This window comes from Scyliorhinus torazame, chromosome 3 (genome assembly GCF_047496885.1).
Source record: "Scyliorhinus torazame isolate Kashiwa2021f chromosome 3, sScyTor2.1, whole genome shotgun sequence".
Classification (NCBI taxonomy): domain Eukaryota; kingdom Metazoa; phylum Chordata; class Chondrichthyes; order Carcharhiniformes; family Scyliorhinidae; genus Scyliorhinus; species Scyliorhinus torazame.
Genome location: NC_092709.1, coordinates 161331219 through 161347069, shown reverse-complemented (window position 1 = coordinate 161347069; position 15851 = coordinate 161331219). Strand labels below are relative to the sequence as shown.

General features: G+C 50.8%; 1 protein-coding gene across 3 annotated transcripts in view; it reads left to right on the top strand.

Annotated features, from left to right (window-relative positions):
* kcnip4a (potassium voltage-gated channel interacting protein 4a) overlaps window positions 1–15851 on the top strand; it is a 969743-nt gene that overhangs the window by 882496 nt on the left and 71396 nt on the right. For all 3 annotated transcript variants that reach the window (XM_072496485.1, XM_072496484.1, XM_072496483.1), the window contains exon 3: window positions 499–568. In XM_072496485.1, coding sequence (XP_072352586.1) covers window positions 499–568 — 70 coding nt within the window. The remainder of the gene's footprint in view (window positions 1–498; window positions 569–15851) is intronic.

Below are 15851 nucleotides of genomic sequence, written 5' to 3'. Positions count from 1 at the left end.
GCAAGATATTTATGCATTGTCTTAAAATGCCAGTCAAAGTCCTGATGCAGAAAATGTGTCTGACATAATGGAGCTTCCATTTGTTTGAAATCACTGGATAATTGTCATTCATTTGCACAATATATTTTAGCTGTACCGAAAATATTTCACTTGCTCGGTAACATTGTAGGTGATTTCACAATTTGTCAAACCAGTAACTATTTGTTGCTATTAATTTGGAGAACAGGAAAAGGCAGTACTGCACCAGGAGCGAAATCAATATTTAAATAGCAACCTGATCCTAGTGCCAGACTAGAGAATTAAACCTGACATTTTAGAAATCACAACAGCATCAAATAATTTCTAATGTTATCCATCTTTTGATTTGCTATGAGCACAAACACTGATGCATAAAGTGCACAATTTACTGTGGTTGTGAAGTTAATACACAGATAAATGTGAGATTATACTTGGTTTTAGCATATAGGATTTATTCATTTTGTTTGTGCTTATCCACAGGAATGTCCCAGTGGGATAGTCAACGAAGAGACATTCAAAGATATTTATGCACAGTTCTTTCCCCAAGGAGGTGAGTATTTATATTACTAACGCCAATTGTTATGTAAAAGAAGGAACTTATATTTATATGGCACTTTTTATGACCCCCCATATGCCCCAGCATTATAGCTAATGAAGTGCTTTTTGAAGTGTTTTTCATGACCGCATTATGTCCCAAAGTGCTTTCTAGCCAATTAAGTACATTTTGAAGTAAAGTCACTGCTGTAATGTAGGCAAATGTAGCAGTCAATTTGTGCACAGCAAGATTCCACAAAAGCAATGATCGGCAGGATTTACCCACCAACCCGTCATGTGTTTTTCAGCAGCAGAGGCGGCCCGCCAACGGGATCTGCCGGCCCGCTATTGTCAACGGGATTTCCCATTGACTGCTCCCCCCGTCGGCGGGAAACCCGTGCACTGGCATGGGACCGGAATATCCCGCCGGCATGAACAGCCAGTAAATCCCACCCAAAGGCCCAGATATGCCAAGCAGTGGCAATGATTGTGCAATTGTCAATGGTAAATGGATAGGGGGATAGGTGGGTTAGTGGATAGGTGGGTGAGGTTGGTGAGCTGATTAGGTAATTAGCGTAGGTGAGGTGGTAGCCTGGTAGGGTGACAGGTAGGTAGGGTGGCAGCTGAGTGAGGTGGCACATGAATGAAGTGGCAGGTGGGTAGAATGAGTGAGGTGGTGGTCAGGTGGTCAAGAGGTAGGCGCGTTGGGAGGTAGTCAGGTTAGATAGGGCAGGATGGAGCAGGCGGACCGGGGGATAGTCACTTCATGTCAGGTCGCGGGTTGTTGGGTTAGGGTAGAGCAGTAATTGGATCAGAGTGGGGGTGTACTCTGGTCAGGTTGAGTCCGGGATGTAGTCAAGTCTGCAGTGCAGTCAAGTGGTCTGGTGTTATAGTTGGATCGGGCCGGGGAGAGTGTAAACAAGGGGTGGGGGTCAGATGGGGTGATGGAGGAGCCAGGGCGTGACTGGAGTGTTGGTTTTATCATTACCCAGATGTTAGATTTGGGGAGGGATTTTGTGCCCCCCCTTCGCCCCGCACGCCCTGCATTTGTTTTTTCTGGCAGTGGAGGCAGCTCACCATTGGCCACCAGTGGGATCTTCTAGTCCTGCTGATGTATACGGCATTTTACGTGGCTCGCCCATCCCATCATGGGGGGACTAGAATATCCTACCGGCGGGAAGGGCCAGAAAATCCCACTCTGGGGGTGGAGTGAGTCAGGTTGAAGGAGGAGCCCTGTCGGAATTCTGAAGGCTATGGTGACAGCTCCGCTGCCACTGGCTCCGGGGAAGTATACGGGGAGCCCGGTGGTACAGTCGACGGTCAGGGTGTGGAATCAGCTGCGGAGATATTTTAATTTGGAGAAATGTTGGTGTTGACACCAATGTGCGGGGATCACAGGTTTCAGTCGGGGGAGATGGATGGGATGTATAGGAAGTGGAGGGAGGTGTGGCTGGTGAGGGCTTATACGTGGAAGGGGAGCTTGCAGGTCTGGATGAGTTGCTGGAGAGGTTTGAGTTGCAGAGGGGGAGTGAATTTAGAATAAAGCAGGTGAGGGACTTTATGCAAAAGGAGTGGAGGGCATTTCCCAAGTTGCCGGTGTACACCTTATTGGAGCAAATGCTGCTCCTGGATGAGTTGGGGGAGGGTAGGATTGGGGATATATACGGGTGGTTGGGGAGTGGGGTAGGGGACGCAGGCGGTGAGAAGCAAAAACAAATGGGGGGAGGAATTGGGGGAAAATAACCTGGGAAGTGTGGTGCGAGGCGATGCATAGAGTGAATTCCACCTCCTCTTGAGGGAGGATGAGCTTGCTCCTGTTTAAGGTGGTGCATCGTGTACATAAGACCTAGGCGCGGATGAGTGTGTTCTTCCAAAGGGTGGCCAATGAGGCGAGAAGTGTGGGCGAGGGCCGGCGAATCATGCGCACACATTTTGGGGTTGCGAGAAGCTGGAGAGATACTGGGAAGCAGTGTTTGGGACATTACCTAAGATTGTGGGGGTTAAGTTCAGGCGGGACCCAATAATGGTGATCTTTGGGGTATCGGAAGTGCCGGAGCTGCTGGAGGGTAAGGGGGCCGATGTTGCGCCTTTGTCTCCCTTATTGGCAGGCGATGGATCCTGTTAAATTGGAGGTCGGATGTGCCGTCGAGAGTGGTGGCCTGGCTGGGGACTTGAACGATTTTCTCCGGTTGGAATTAAGTTTAAGTTGAAGGGGTCAGCAGAGGGCTTTGAGACACTGTGAGGGTTATTCATGACAATTTTGAGGAACTGTTCATCGAGGTGCTGGGGGGCTGGGGAAGAGGGATTTTGTGAGGGGGGGGGGGGGGGGAGGAGGTAAAAAGGGAGAAAAATTGTACAAACTGTGGACCGTGAATTTGTGGAGTGTATGTTGCTTTCTTTTACATATGTTTGGAATAAAGTACATTTTGTACCTGAAATAAAGAAAATCCCACCCTGGGTTTAAATTTGTCCAACATTTCCTGAAGAACTATCCTGAAGAATTACTGCAGAACTGACCAAAGTTCTAGTACCAAGTTGGCGACATTCACAGAAAATTCCAGTGAGCAGGGGAATTGCACTTCAGGGGCGAAATTGTCCCCCAACGGCGCGATGTCCGCCGACTGCCGCCAGAAACGGCGCCAATCAGACGTGCATCATGCCGGCCCAAAGGTGCGGAATGCTCCGCAACTTTGGGGGCCGAGCCCCAACATTGAGGGGCTAGGCCGGCGCCGGAGGGATTTCCGCCCCGCCAGCTGGCGGAAATGGCGTTTGGTGCCCCGCCAGCTGGCGCGGAAATGCGGCGCATTCACGGGAGCGTCAGCGGCCGCCGACAGTTTCCCGCGCATGCGCAGTGGGGAGAGTCTCTTCTGCCTCCGTCATGGTGGAGGCCGTGGCGGAGGCGGGAGGGAAAGAGTGCCCCCACGGCACAGGCCCGCCCGCGGATCGGTGGGCCCCGATCACGGGCCAGGCCACCGTGGGGGCACCCCCCGGGGCCAGATCACCCCGCGCCCCCCCCAGGACCCCGGAGCCCGCCCACGCCGCCTGGTCCCGCCGGTAAATACCAGCTTTGATTTACGCCGGCGGGACAGGCAATTTCTGGGCGGGACTTCGGCCCATCCGGGCCGGAGAATTGAGCGGGGGGTCCCGCCAACCGGCGCGGCCCGATTCCCGCCCCCGCCCAATCTCCGGTACCGGAGACTTCGGCGGGGGCGGGATTCACGGCGGCCAACGGCCATTCTCCGACCCAGCGGGGGGTCGGAGAATGACGCCCCAGAAGTGGACATTTCCTGGGCTATTCCCACATAGGTCAACAGTGCAGCATTTCCGCAGGCCCCCGACATGCATCACAGTCTTTTGCCTGGTCTCCAACAACCCAGAGATCAAAACATTTGAGACATTATATCCACACATGTCTGTTTGCCTGATGTTGGTTGAGGAATAAATATGTTTCACCCGATATCTGTGCTATATATTTACATTGTGTAGTTATCATGGGCAAAATTCTCCCGAAACGGCGCGATGTCCGCCGACCGGCGCCCAAAACGGCGCCAATCAGACGGGCATCGCGCCACCCCAAAGGTGCGGAATGCTCCGCATCTTTGGGGGCCGAGCCCCAACATTGAGGGGCTAGGCCGACGCTGGAGGAATTTCCGCCCCGCCAGCTGGCGGAAACGGCCTTTGTTGCCCCGCCAGCTGGCGCGGAAATGACATGTCGGGGCGGCGCATGCGCGGGAGCGTCAGCAGCCGCTGACAGTTTCCCGCGCATGCGCAGTGGAGGGAGTCTCTTCCGCCTCCGCCATGGTGGAGACCGTGGCGGAGGCGGAAGGGAAAGAGTGCCCCCACGGCACAGGCCCGCCCGCGGATCGGTGGGCCCCGATCGCGGGCTAGGCCACCGTGGGGGCACCCCCCGGGGCCAGATCGCCCCGCGCCCCCCCCCAGGACCCCGGAGCCCGCCCACGCCGCCTTGTCCCGCCGGTAAATAGGTGCTTTAATTTACGCCGGCGGGACAGGCAATTTATCGGCGGGACTTCGGCCCATTCGGGCGGAGAATCGAGCGGCGGGGCCCGCCAACCGGCACGGCCCGTTTCCCGCCCCCGCCGAATATCCGGTACCGGAGACTTCGCCAACCGGCGGGGGCGGGGTTCACGGCAGCCCCCGCCGATTCTCCATCCCGGCGGGGGCTCGGAGAATGACGCCCCATATGTCCAATGTTTTTCCATGTATGGAGCGATCTGTCTGGACTGTACGCAGAACAATACTTTTCACTGTACCTCACGTGAAAGCAAATCAAATCCAATCCAAATCAAATCCAAATATTAACCAGGGCTCTGCGGAGGTTTCTTTTCAAATAGTACACAGGGGTTGGATTCTCCGCCGGCGGGGTACTCCGTTGCACCGGCAGGGCACCGCCGTTGTGGGATGGCCACAATGGGAAATCCATTGGCAGGTGGCGAGAACTGAAAATCCTGCTGACAACGAGGGTGTGCCATCCAGGAAAACCCGGCTGGCAGACTGCAGAAGCCAGCGAGTAGAAAATGCCTCAGTTTAACGTATCGTCTGAAAGTTTCTGACAATGCAGCACTCTCCACTAAAGTGGCTGCCTGAATTAAGTGACCGACTCTATGGAGTGGGATTTAAGTGTAGAACGCAGACAACGTACAAACTTCACAGTCACCCGAGGTTGGAATCGAACCAAGGTCCCTGGAGCTGTGAGACAGCAGTGCTAGCCACTGTGCCATCGTGCCACCCATTATATAATTTACATAATTTTTATAAATCTATCCGCACAACCCAGCCCCACCTTTCCTGTATTTACCCAGAACCCCCCCAGCCCCTCTCTCCCACCCCTTCCTAACCACCCCAGTGCAGACACACACTGATGGACACACAGTGGGACCAATCAACACACACAACACCACAGCCAATCACCAGTGAGAGCACACGCACTATCAAGATAGGGGGCATCAGAGTTCCCGCTCATTCGAGCTGCAGCTAGCTAGGAGGACAGAGCTCACAGCCTGCAGCACAGACATTCACCATGTGCTGAGTGCAGCGACTGGTTCGGACAAGGTAAGGGTCTTTAGTTAAAGCTAGTATCGTGTTAACCCACAGTCAGAGTATGTTACAACAGTTAATGATTCAATAAAATAGTGTTGCACTATTTCAAGTGTTGGTGACCTGGTTGTGTTCCACGGATCCAGAGCGCCCAACACAACATGATAACAGGGATTGAGGGATATTAGCACTTCTTAGACCTACCTGCAAGTGATCTGCCTTCCACCAGCATTCCGTCATCCTGCAACATGGACAGCATCAGCCCCCCGCCGCCGCTCGGCATCGCCGGCAACCTAGGGGCCAACTGGAAGATATTCAAACAGCGCTTCCAGCTCTTCCTTGAGGCCACAGACAGGGAAGATGCCTCGGATACCAGGAAGAGTGCTCTCCTCTTCTCCACGGCCGGAGACCATGCCATCCACATTTTCAATTCTCTCACTTTTGCGGATGATGAAGATAAAACAAAGTTCAAGACGGTCCTCCTCAAGTTTGACACTCACTGCAGCATAGAGGTAAATGAAAGTTTCGACCGCTACGTGTTCCAGCAGCGTTTGCAGGGTAAGGATGAACCTTTCCAATCCTTTCTCACGCACCTCCGCATCCTTGCACAATCTTGCAGCTACGGGCCCACCTCCGACTCCATGATACGCGACCAGATCGGTTTCAGTGTTCAGTCGGACCCCCTACGACAGCAGCTCCTCAAAGTAAAGCAGCTCACCCTAGCGACCGCCATTGAGACCTGTGTCTTACATGAAAAAGCCACAAGTCAGTATTCCCACATCCAAGCGGCTGAAACGGCGCGGCAAGGTTCCTACGAAGCGGAACGGGTCCAAGCGATTGGGCAACTCCAGGGCCTCAGCCTGGATGAGGGCGGCCATTTTGCGTGCTTCACGCGGCCTCCCACGCTTGTGCGCACCAAATGAGGGGACGGCGATGTCGAAGAACGTAATGCGGAAGCGCGCACCACACATGACCGCACGCTACGATGTGTGGCAACTGTGGCTCCGCCCATTTAAAACGGCAATGCCCTGCCAAATCTCGACAATGCCTAAGATGTGGCAGACTTGGCCACTATGCGGCCTTCTGCCGAGCAGCTCAGCCTGCCAATTCATATCGCTTCAGCCAGCCTCGCAGGAATGTCCGGGCAATTCAACCCACAGCCGAGTCCGATGCGGACCTCCCACACAGCAGTGACACTGAGGACCCGAAGGCGCCTTTTTGAGTCGGTGTTGTGACAAAACACAGGCTGTCCCCGAAGCAAATACACTAGCCGCTGTCGGTATACAGCATCGATCCAGACGATGAGTGGTGTGCCACCCTGACGGTCAACCAGAATTCGTCGCCCACCTCAGAGACTTAATTTGTGAACTTTGTGGACTTATGGACTTTCTGATTTGTTCTGTTCTTCCTTTTGATCGTTTACATGGTTTGTATATAGTGTTCATCTCGTTATTCTTGTTGCATACTGTTTTTCTGCACCAGGCCCCTTCCCATGTAAATAGCTTAGTTCTCATGTACATAGTCCTGTAAATATTTCGCACACACGTAGTCAGGGACATTCTCACAATGCACTATTTATTGCCACACAGGTACATTCTTTTATAAAAGGGGGAATGTCATAATATACACCAGTATATCATGGTGCAGACACACACTGATGGACACACAGTGGGACCAATCAACACACACAACACCGCAGCCAATCACTAGTTAGAGCACACGCATTATAAAGACAGGGGGCATCAGAGTTCCCGCTCATTCGAGCTGCAGCTAGCTAGGAGGACAGAGCTCACAGCCTGCAGCACAGACATTCACCATGTGCTGAGTGCATCGACTGGTTAGGACAAGGCAAAGGTCTTTAGTTAAAGCTAGTATCGTGTTAACCCACAGTCAGAGTATGTTACAACAGTTAATGATTCAATAAAATAGTGTTGCACTATTTCAAGTGTTGGTGACCTGGTTGTATTCCACGGATCCAGAGCACCCAACACAACACAACCCTGCCCATCTGTCCCATCGACCACCCATACCTCCCAACGACTGCCGATTGAAGGTTATTGCTAATATGGAATTGGCAATCGTAGTTAAGTGAACACTTCACACTAGGGCAGCACGGTGGCGCAATGGTTAGCACTGCTGCCTCATGGCGCCGAGGTTCAAGGTTAAATCCCGGTTCTGGGTCACTGTCCGTGTGGAGTTTGCACATTCGCCCCGTGTTTGCGTGGGTTTTGCCCCCCAAACCAAAGATGTGCAGGGTAGGTGGATTTGCCACACTAAATTGCTCCTTAATTTGAAAAAATGAACTGGGTACTCAAAATTTATTTTAAAAAAGAGAACACTTCACACAACTCAAGTGGATTCCCGTAGGGAGGCGGGCCATGTAGTTTGTGGGAGTCATTGTCTAGCATCACAATCAGACCGCAATGCCTAGACACTGAGCTTGAACACTGCGGGAGCCAAGGTTACACACATAGCAGCCAACATCTGGACACCCAAGGGATGGGTCACAGCACCGGGGACATGTCCATGGCAGGAGGGTGGGTGACGCAACGGTGAGAGAACCAGCACCCGGTCCAGGTGGCGTTATGTGTTATATCTGGGGTACAGGGTCTGGGCTCCGATGAGGGGGGCCCGCTGCAGCGGGAGTGCGTGGGCTGGGCGTTCCAGGCATTGTGGAGGGGGGATCAATGGGGGAATGGAGGGTCCTGAAAATGGAGCCTCCAGGTCCAGGGGCTGATAGACTGCACGCATGTCACTTTGCGTTCACCAGGCCATCATGGAATGCCCTACGTTAACAGGAAGGGGTTCCATTCCCTGAACATACAGCTCGTGTGTGACTACCACATGAAGATCATGCACATGTGTGCACGTTTCCAAGGGAGTGTGCACGACACCTGCATCCTGGGACAGTCAAACATCCCTAGCCACGTTAAGGACCACCCCAGGCAGCAGCGGTGAGTATCCGACAAGCCCAGATGACCAGGGAAGCCCTCACACTCAATGACTTCTAATAGGACGTGGCCTGGTCAGTGGCCCCCCCACTCCCATTTCCCACCCTCCCAGGGTCAGTGTCACATCACTCCAGGATCTGTGACGGCACCATCAGCAGGTCACTGTTGATTATAACCAGCAGAGTGCTGAGCGCCAGTGCTCCTCAATCTATGCCATAGTCTAACCCCTGCCTGTCCCCTGAGTGCTCACTCACACCCATCCATCACCTGCATGTGGTATGCCCAGGGAGCGGGGGATGTCTGGAGGGATGAGCCAAGGGTTCGGAGGTCGGCCGCATTGCGGAAGAAAGTGTCAGAAGCATCATATTACTTGTGGTGAAGGGCTTTTAATGTGTGACAGGCATCCAACAATTTCCCAATAGTGTCGCCCCACTTTCCCCAACCCGCCCCCCCCCCCCCCCTCATCACCCCCTACCTGCACAGTGCCCCGGTAATGCCCACCTGTGACTGGGACAAGCTCCGTAGCACCTCAGCTATTCCCATCTGATGCCCCTCACCATCTCATCAAGGTCAGACTGGTATTGGGTCACATCCCCCAGCAAGTCAGACATTCTGCCAAGGCCTTCAGCCACGGCCTTCACCTTGGACACCTTTACTAATGGTGCCGACATTGTGCATCAGGCTCTCCCTGCGGTTGCCACCCTGGTAGTGATGGCCTTGGTGCCATGCATTGCCGGCACCATCTGCTGCGCCCATAGTCTCTGGCACTCCTCTAATCGGTTTGTTTCAAATCACTAGCTTTCGGAGCACTGCTCCTTCCTCAGGTGAGGAGCTGTGCTCCGAAAGCTTGTGATTTGAAACAAACCTGTTGGACTTTAACCTGGTATTGTAAGACTTCTTACTGCGCTCACCCCAGTCCAACACTGGCATCGCCACATCATGACTCCACTAATCGATTATGGACCAACTGCAATGTCGCTGACATCTCCATCTGAATGTCCTGGCTGTTCCCCAATGTCCCATCAGTGACCCTATTCTAGAGGCTCAGCATCTGGCTGGGACCCAGCTGGTAGCTGAGTTAGGGAGGGAGTTCCAGTGTGTTGCCGCTGCGACAATGAAGGTACGGTGATATAATCTAAGTCAGGGTGGTGAGTGACTTGGAGGGGAACCTCCAGGTGATGCGGTTTACCAGATTGTGCCCCAGAAGCCTGACCACTAATGTTTCCCACCGACTTGGTGTACCTGCACTGGTGGGGGGGTGGGCATGACAGCTGTCGATCGTGACATCCTCAGAGCTCCCCTTCGAGGTTGTCTCGTGGGAGGCAGGAGAGGGGGTCACCTGGGATGGGCCAACACCGTCGGCCGACGGACCTATGGGAGAATGGACATGTGGTTAATGGGAGGGATGGGACAGTCAGAATGGCAATAACAACTGACATGTGTCAGGTCCCTGCGGCTTGCGCCAACCTCCACGTTGGTGACGGCTCAGTCCTCGGCCACCCCAGTCACCTCCAGGGTCCATTCCTCGAATATGGGGAGGATTCTTATGTTTGGCACCCCGCCGCCAGTCTGGGCCCTCTCTTGGCGACTGTGGGGGGGGGGGGGGATGTGCAGGAAAGGTTGGGGGGTTTTGAAGGGAGGGTGAAGGGATGGTTGGGGTCCACGTGACAGGTTGGGGGGGTAGATGCTCATGGGGGGGCGCAAAGGTCTCAGTGCAGGGGGGGAAGCAACTCCCCCGTGCCACTTGGTGTGGGTCAGTGACTTTCCTGCGACACTGGAGGCCAGTCTTCCTGGTCACACATCCGAGCTCAAGGGTGCTGCCACCTCGTCCCAGGTGGCACTCGTTGCTTTGTAGCTCACCCTCCAGGACCCTCGGGGGAACAGGACATCCCTCCTGTTCTCCACCACTTTGAGGAGCCTCCCCAGGTCTGCATCCCCTAAACTTGGGGCCTGTCATCTTGACACCATGGCTGTGAGCTGAGTAGGACTGGCTGTGCAAGTGCTATTTAACTGCTGCTCAACCTTCTTAGTGGGGGATGGTGGGGGAGCGCAGTCCTGGAAAATTGGCCGGGAGCCTTTATTTGTGGCGAGAAGCCCGTGTAACCTCGTTAAGTCGCCCAATTAACATTGAATAGCATTGTTGGCCTTGCTGGGCTGAGCACCGGAAAGTTGGTAGCAGTTCCCGGTTGCTACCACACTTAGAAACCTTTCCGGAAAATAGCGCCCTAAGTCTCACTTTGGGTGAGTTTGGCGGGGCATTTGCCATCACAGTTTTGGGTGAGATCCAGACCAGTATTCACCCACACTTAGTTTTTTTGGGCCGTGGGGAATTCGCCCACGGTCTAGCCCACGCATGGAAATATTTTCAGCTGCGGCGAGCTGAACTCGCTGGCGAGCCTGTCTCCTCAGAGATCGGGGTGCCCATTTGAAAGGGTGCCCAATCATTAAGTAATCTTGAAGGTCTCCCATCATCACCCACCCATGGACTATGACAACCCCCACAGACATAGAAATTACCAGCCCCCGCCCCCCCTCCCCAAGTGTGCATACCCCACTATGGAGTCACTGTCAGCCCTTTCAGCCAGACCACCTTTAGGGACCTTCCCTTCGCCCCCCACCTACCCATCATACCTTCCCTCCACCTCCCCCTTTCATGGCCATGACCCTTGGCAGTGCCAACCTGCCAGGGGGAGTGTCAGGGTACTGTCCTGCCCTGTCCCCGACAATCTGGGAGGCTCCAATGGACTCTGAGATCCGCAGAGTAGCCATCATGCCTGGTCTTCCCTTGTGGAGATCAATAATAATCAGCGCCTGGTTCAGGCCTCGTTGGTCCAGCTGGTGCCTCCCGTGCGCCGGGAGAACAAGGCCTCAAACAGGTCACGCATATTTAAATGAGCATTATCGCTGGGCGTGATCCAGATTGCGCCAGGCGTTGCTGATTGGGTGACTCGCATGTGATTTTGCGCCCGGTGTGATGCCTGATTTAGTCCTCTCCTGCGAAGCTCCCAGCGCAACAAGGTCGGGGCTGGGTGCAATGTGATGGGAAATACACGCCCCACATTTATTTATTTATTTTCAATTAAGCGGCAATTTAACGTGGCCAATCCACCTACCCTGCACATCTTTGGGTTTTGCAGGTGAGACCCACGGAGACGTGGGGAGAATGTGCAAACTCCACACGGACAGTGACCCAGGGCCGGGATCGAACCCAGGTCCTCGGCGCTGTGAGGCAGCAGTGCTAACCACTGCGCCACCATGCCACTCTGCACCCCACATTTATTGAGAATGTGTTCAGTCTCTATTGTACTTTCAGGTCTGAAAGGCTCATGAGACCAACAATAAGTAGAATTTGTGTCAAGATTGTGCTTTAAGATTATAAAAAACATCAAAAGGTTTTAGTTTCCAGGGGCACAGGAGCGGATCTGTATAATTTGGGACATGTAGAAGCTGGATAGGTTGCACTAGAACAGAACCCGGATCAGTATCCTTGCAAGGGGATATTTTGCTGCGGTTGGGGAGGGTTTAAAATATTTGGCAGGGATGTGGGAACCAGGAAGTAATACCAGAGAGTGATATCAAAGTGCACCAGAGATTGGGACAGAAGAAAATCATTGGAGTAGGAAATATTAAGGTGGGGTGAGATTAAGAGGAAATGTAATAAGGATTAAAGTAAATTTAGAATGTATGGGTGGAATCTACCGGTCGAGTTGCACCCAAAAAGCAGCGCGCCGCAACACAACCAGTAGATGCTGGGAGATCCAACTGCCGGGATCTACCCGGCTCACCACGCCTCGCAAGATCTAATGCGATCTCGTGAGACGCTGCGATGTGAATCCCGCCCATTGTGGACGGGATCACTTTCTGGCAAATCTGCATATTAGAGTGAGACAGCTAGTCTCATTCTAATATGCAAGGCATGGGATCTAACTCCCAAGATTCTCTTAAAGTCAATGTGCAGGTTCAGTCGGCAGTTAAAAAGACAAATGCAATGTTAGTATTCATGTTGAGGGGGCCAGAATACAAGAATAGGGATGTACTTTGGAGGCTGTATAAGACTCTGGTCAGACTCCATTTGGAATGTGGTAAGTAGTTTTGGGCCCAGTATCTAAGGAAGGATGTGCTGGCCTTGGAAAGGGTCCAGAGAAGGTTCACAAGAATGATCCCTGGAATGAAGAGCTTACCGTATGAGGAACGGTTAAGGACTCTGGGTCTGTACTCGTTGGAGGGGGATGAAGAGAGATCTTATTGAAACTTACAGGATACGTCGAGGCCTGGTTAGAGTGCACATGGAGAGGATGTTTTCACTGGTGGGGAAAGTTAGAATCCGAGGGCACGGCCTCCGATTGAAGGGACGGCCGTTTAAACTGAGATGAGGAGAAATTTTGTCAACCGTAGGGTGGTGAATCTGTGGAACTCCTTACCGCAGAAGGCTGTGAAAGCCAAATCACTGAGTTTCTTTAATACAGAGATAGATAGGTAAGCACCCCAGTTGTAACGTTCTCATCGGATGGCCTTATTTATTACAAGAACACTTGTAGTTAAAGCTATAAATAATTTATCAACACTAAGTGTGGGTAAACTATATACAAGAGAACAAATGAAAAAACAGTTAAATCGTCCACAAGGAGCCTCTCTCTTTGACTTCCTCGAGACAGTCTGAAGGGTCAGCTGACTTTAACATTCACTTATATACTTGTCAGATTCCTAGTGGCCAGTCAGTGAATTACAACACAACAAAGATCACTGCAAGCCCTTTCCTTTGAAATAATAAATTAATACTTTATCATCAGTATACTTACATGTGATATCATGAGCCTATGAATCTAACAGTGTTAGCGGGAGAGGATCTCAAAGAAATCACTCAACGTCCAGGGCTACTGGTCCTCGCCGGCGGGGAGATGACATCTGTTAAAGTCCCAGACCATCTCTCCACCGAACAAAGGAAAACATCCATTCTTACATTTTTCAAAACAGCTACACAGCCCATTTAGGCTGGACCTTGTCCAATAATACTGCTTATAGATTACATACATTAGATATATTTCCAATTAAATTTGACATTACGTAAAGTGGGTCGGTATCTTACCAGCCCCTAACTTCATGAGGAAGTCACTCATGCTAACTGTTAAAGTTATGTCTCCTCCCTGCACCTGGAGACCTTGAGCTGGCGAGGATACATAATGCCCTCTGTCCTGTGGAGATGTCATCAGTGGCTAGTAAACTACTCCCTACAAACTCCCATGCCGGTGTCCCATTCAATGCCTTGATATCAATCGTTCCTGCCTCCCTAACTAACTCTGCTGCCTGTAATTAAATGATGTTGTTTATACCAGTTTGCAAGTAACCCAGCTAATGATTGTTCAGTAATGTGGCTAGTTCAGTTAAAAGCCATTTTGTGTCTTTTAGTATTGCTAGCTCAGCTAACAGCCATTTTGTGTCCTTTCTGATATTAGTAATCCTTAAGTTATAAAATCACAAGCATTGTGTATACACTATCTATTCCTACACATTGCCTCTTATTCAAGCATCTAAGCCAATGAGTACCTTTTGTCGAAAAACCTTCTTTCTAAATCTGACTTCAACAAACAGTATGATTTTTTTAAAAACCGGTTTAGCAACTAACTATACATACATATATTTGTATATATATAATATATACACAAGAACAGCACGCATAGTGTGTACAAATAGTCCAAATCTACAAATTGAGTTGATCAGGTTTTCTTCTGAATCTGGTTGACCTTGCTGCTCAGAACTTGTCGATTCAATGTTCTCCCTGACATCCTCATGCTCAGGAACTGCTGAACTATCCGACACTGCAGCTTGCGTGATTCTGATGTAGATTTGTCACCCATCACGTTGTTACGAAAGTCTTTTCTGGTTTTCAAGAGTGTGCAATGATTTCTTCTTAAAATCAGCCCATCCTCTGTCTGTACATTGTACGAATGAGGTGCTACTTCTTCAAGTACAATGGCTTTTCTCAACCAATTGTCTGAATCGTCTATTCTCACAATGTCATCACTACTCCGAGGTGGTAAAGTTCTAGACACTCTGTCATAGAACTGCTTTTGTTTCTCTTTAATGTTGTGCATTTCCTGTGGTACCACTGCAATCTGCTCCTCCTTTGCCAAGTATGGAAGCGTGATACGAACCTTCTATTCATGAGTATCTCTGCTGGCGACCTACTATGTGACAATGGTGACGCTCTGTAACTCAGTAGTGCGCAAGATGGATCAGATTGGCTGTCCATTGCTTTTTTCAACAATCGCTTAACAATATGTACACCATTTTTAGCTTTTCCATTGGCTTGAGGGTACAACGGACTCAACGTGATGTGATTGAAATCTTACGTGACTGCAAAGTGTTGCCACTCTTTACAGCTAAAACAAGGACCATTGTCACTCACGACAACTTGCGGAATTCCGTATCTAGCAAAAATTCATTTGGCATGCAGTATTACACTAGACAGTAGAGCCATTTTGGGAAAGTTTGAAAAATAATCTATGATCATTAAATAATCATTCCCTCGTAGGTGAAAGAGATTCATAACTTTCTGCCATGATATTGCATAGACATTTGCATAGGTTCTCTTGTTTGCTTGCAATGATGCGTCTGGCATGTGTCACAACTGACCATCCTGTCATTATTCTGGTTTATACCTGGCTAGTAAACAGGCCCACAAACTCTGTTTCCTTTTTTCAATCCCAAGATGTCCTTCATGTATCCTCTTTAATACATCCTTGTGAAGAGATTGCGGTGTGACTATTGTGTTCAAACAAAGTACCATTCCATTAATGACACTGAGTTCTGATCTCATACTGTAGAACTCAATACAGTGACCTCTGGGCCAGTGTGAGTTGATGTTCCTCCTAACCTCTTGAAGAGTTTGATCCTTCCTGGCCTCTTCTTGGATTTCATGTAGTTTTGCATCGGATACTGGTAGCAGTGTGGAAATAAGATTGACATGCAAGTCTACATCCTCAGTAGTCTCACCACCAATACTTTGCATCGGTGCTCTCGATAATGCATCTGCTAAAAACAAATATTTACCTGGCGTGGAGATGAGATTGAAGTCATAGCGTTGTAACTTCATCATCAACCAATGAATGCATGGAAACATTTGGTTGACATTTTGTTTATGATGTTAACCAAAGGACGATGATCTGTCACAACTGTGAAAGTTGGAAGCCAATAGACATAGTCGTGGAATTTCACCGAGCCCACAACTAAACCCAGGCATTCTTTTTCGATTTGAGCATACCGCTGCTCTGTTTTCGTCATGGATAATGATGC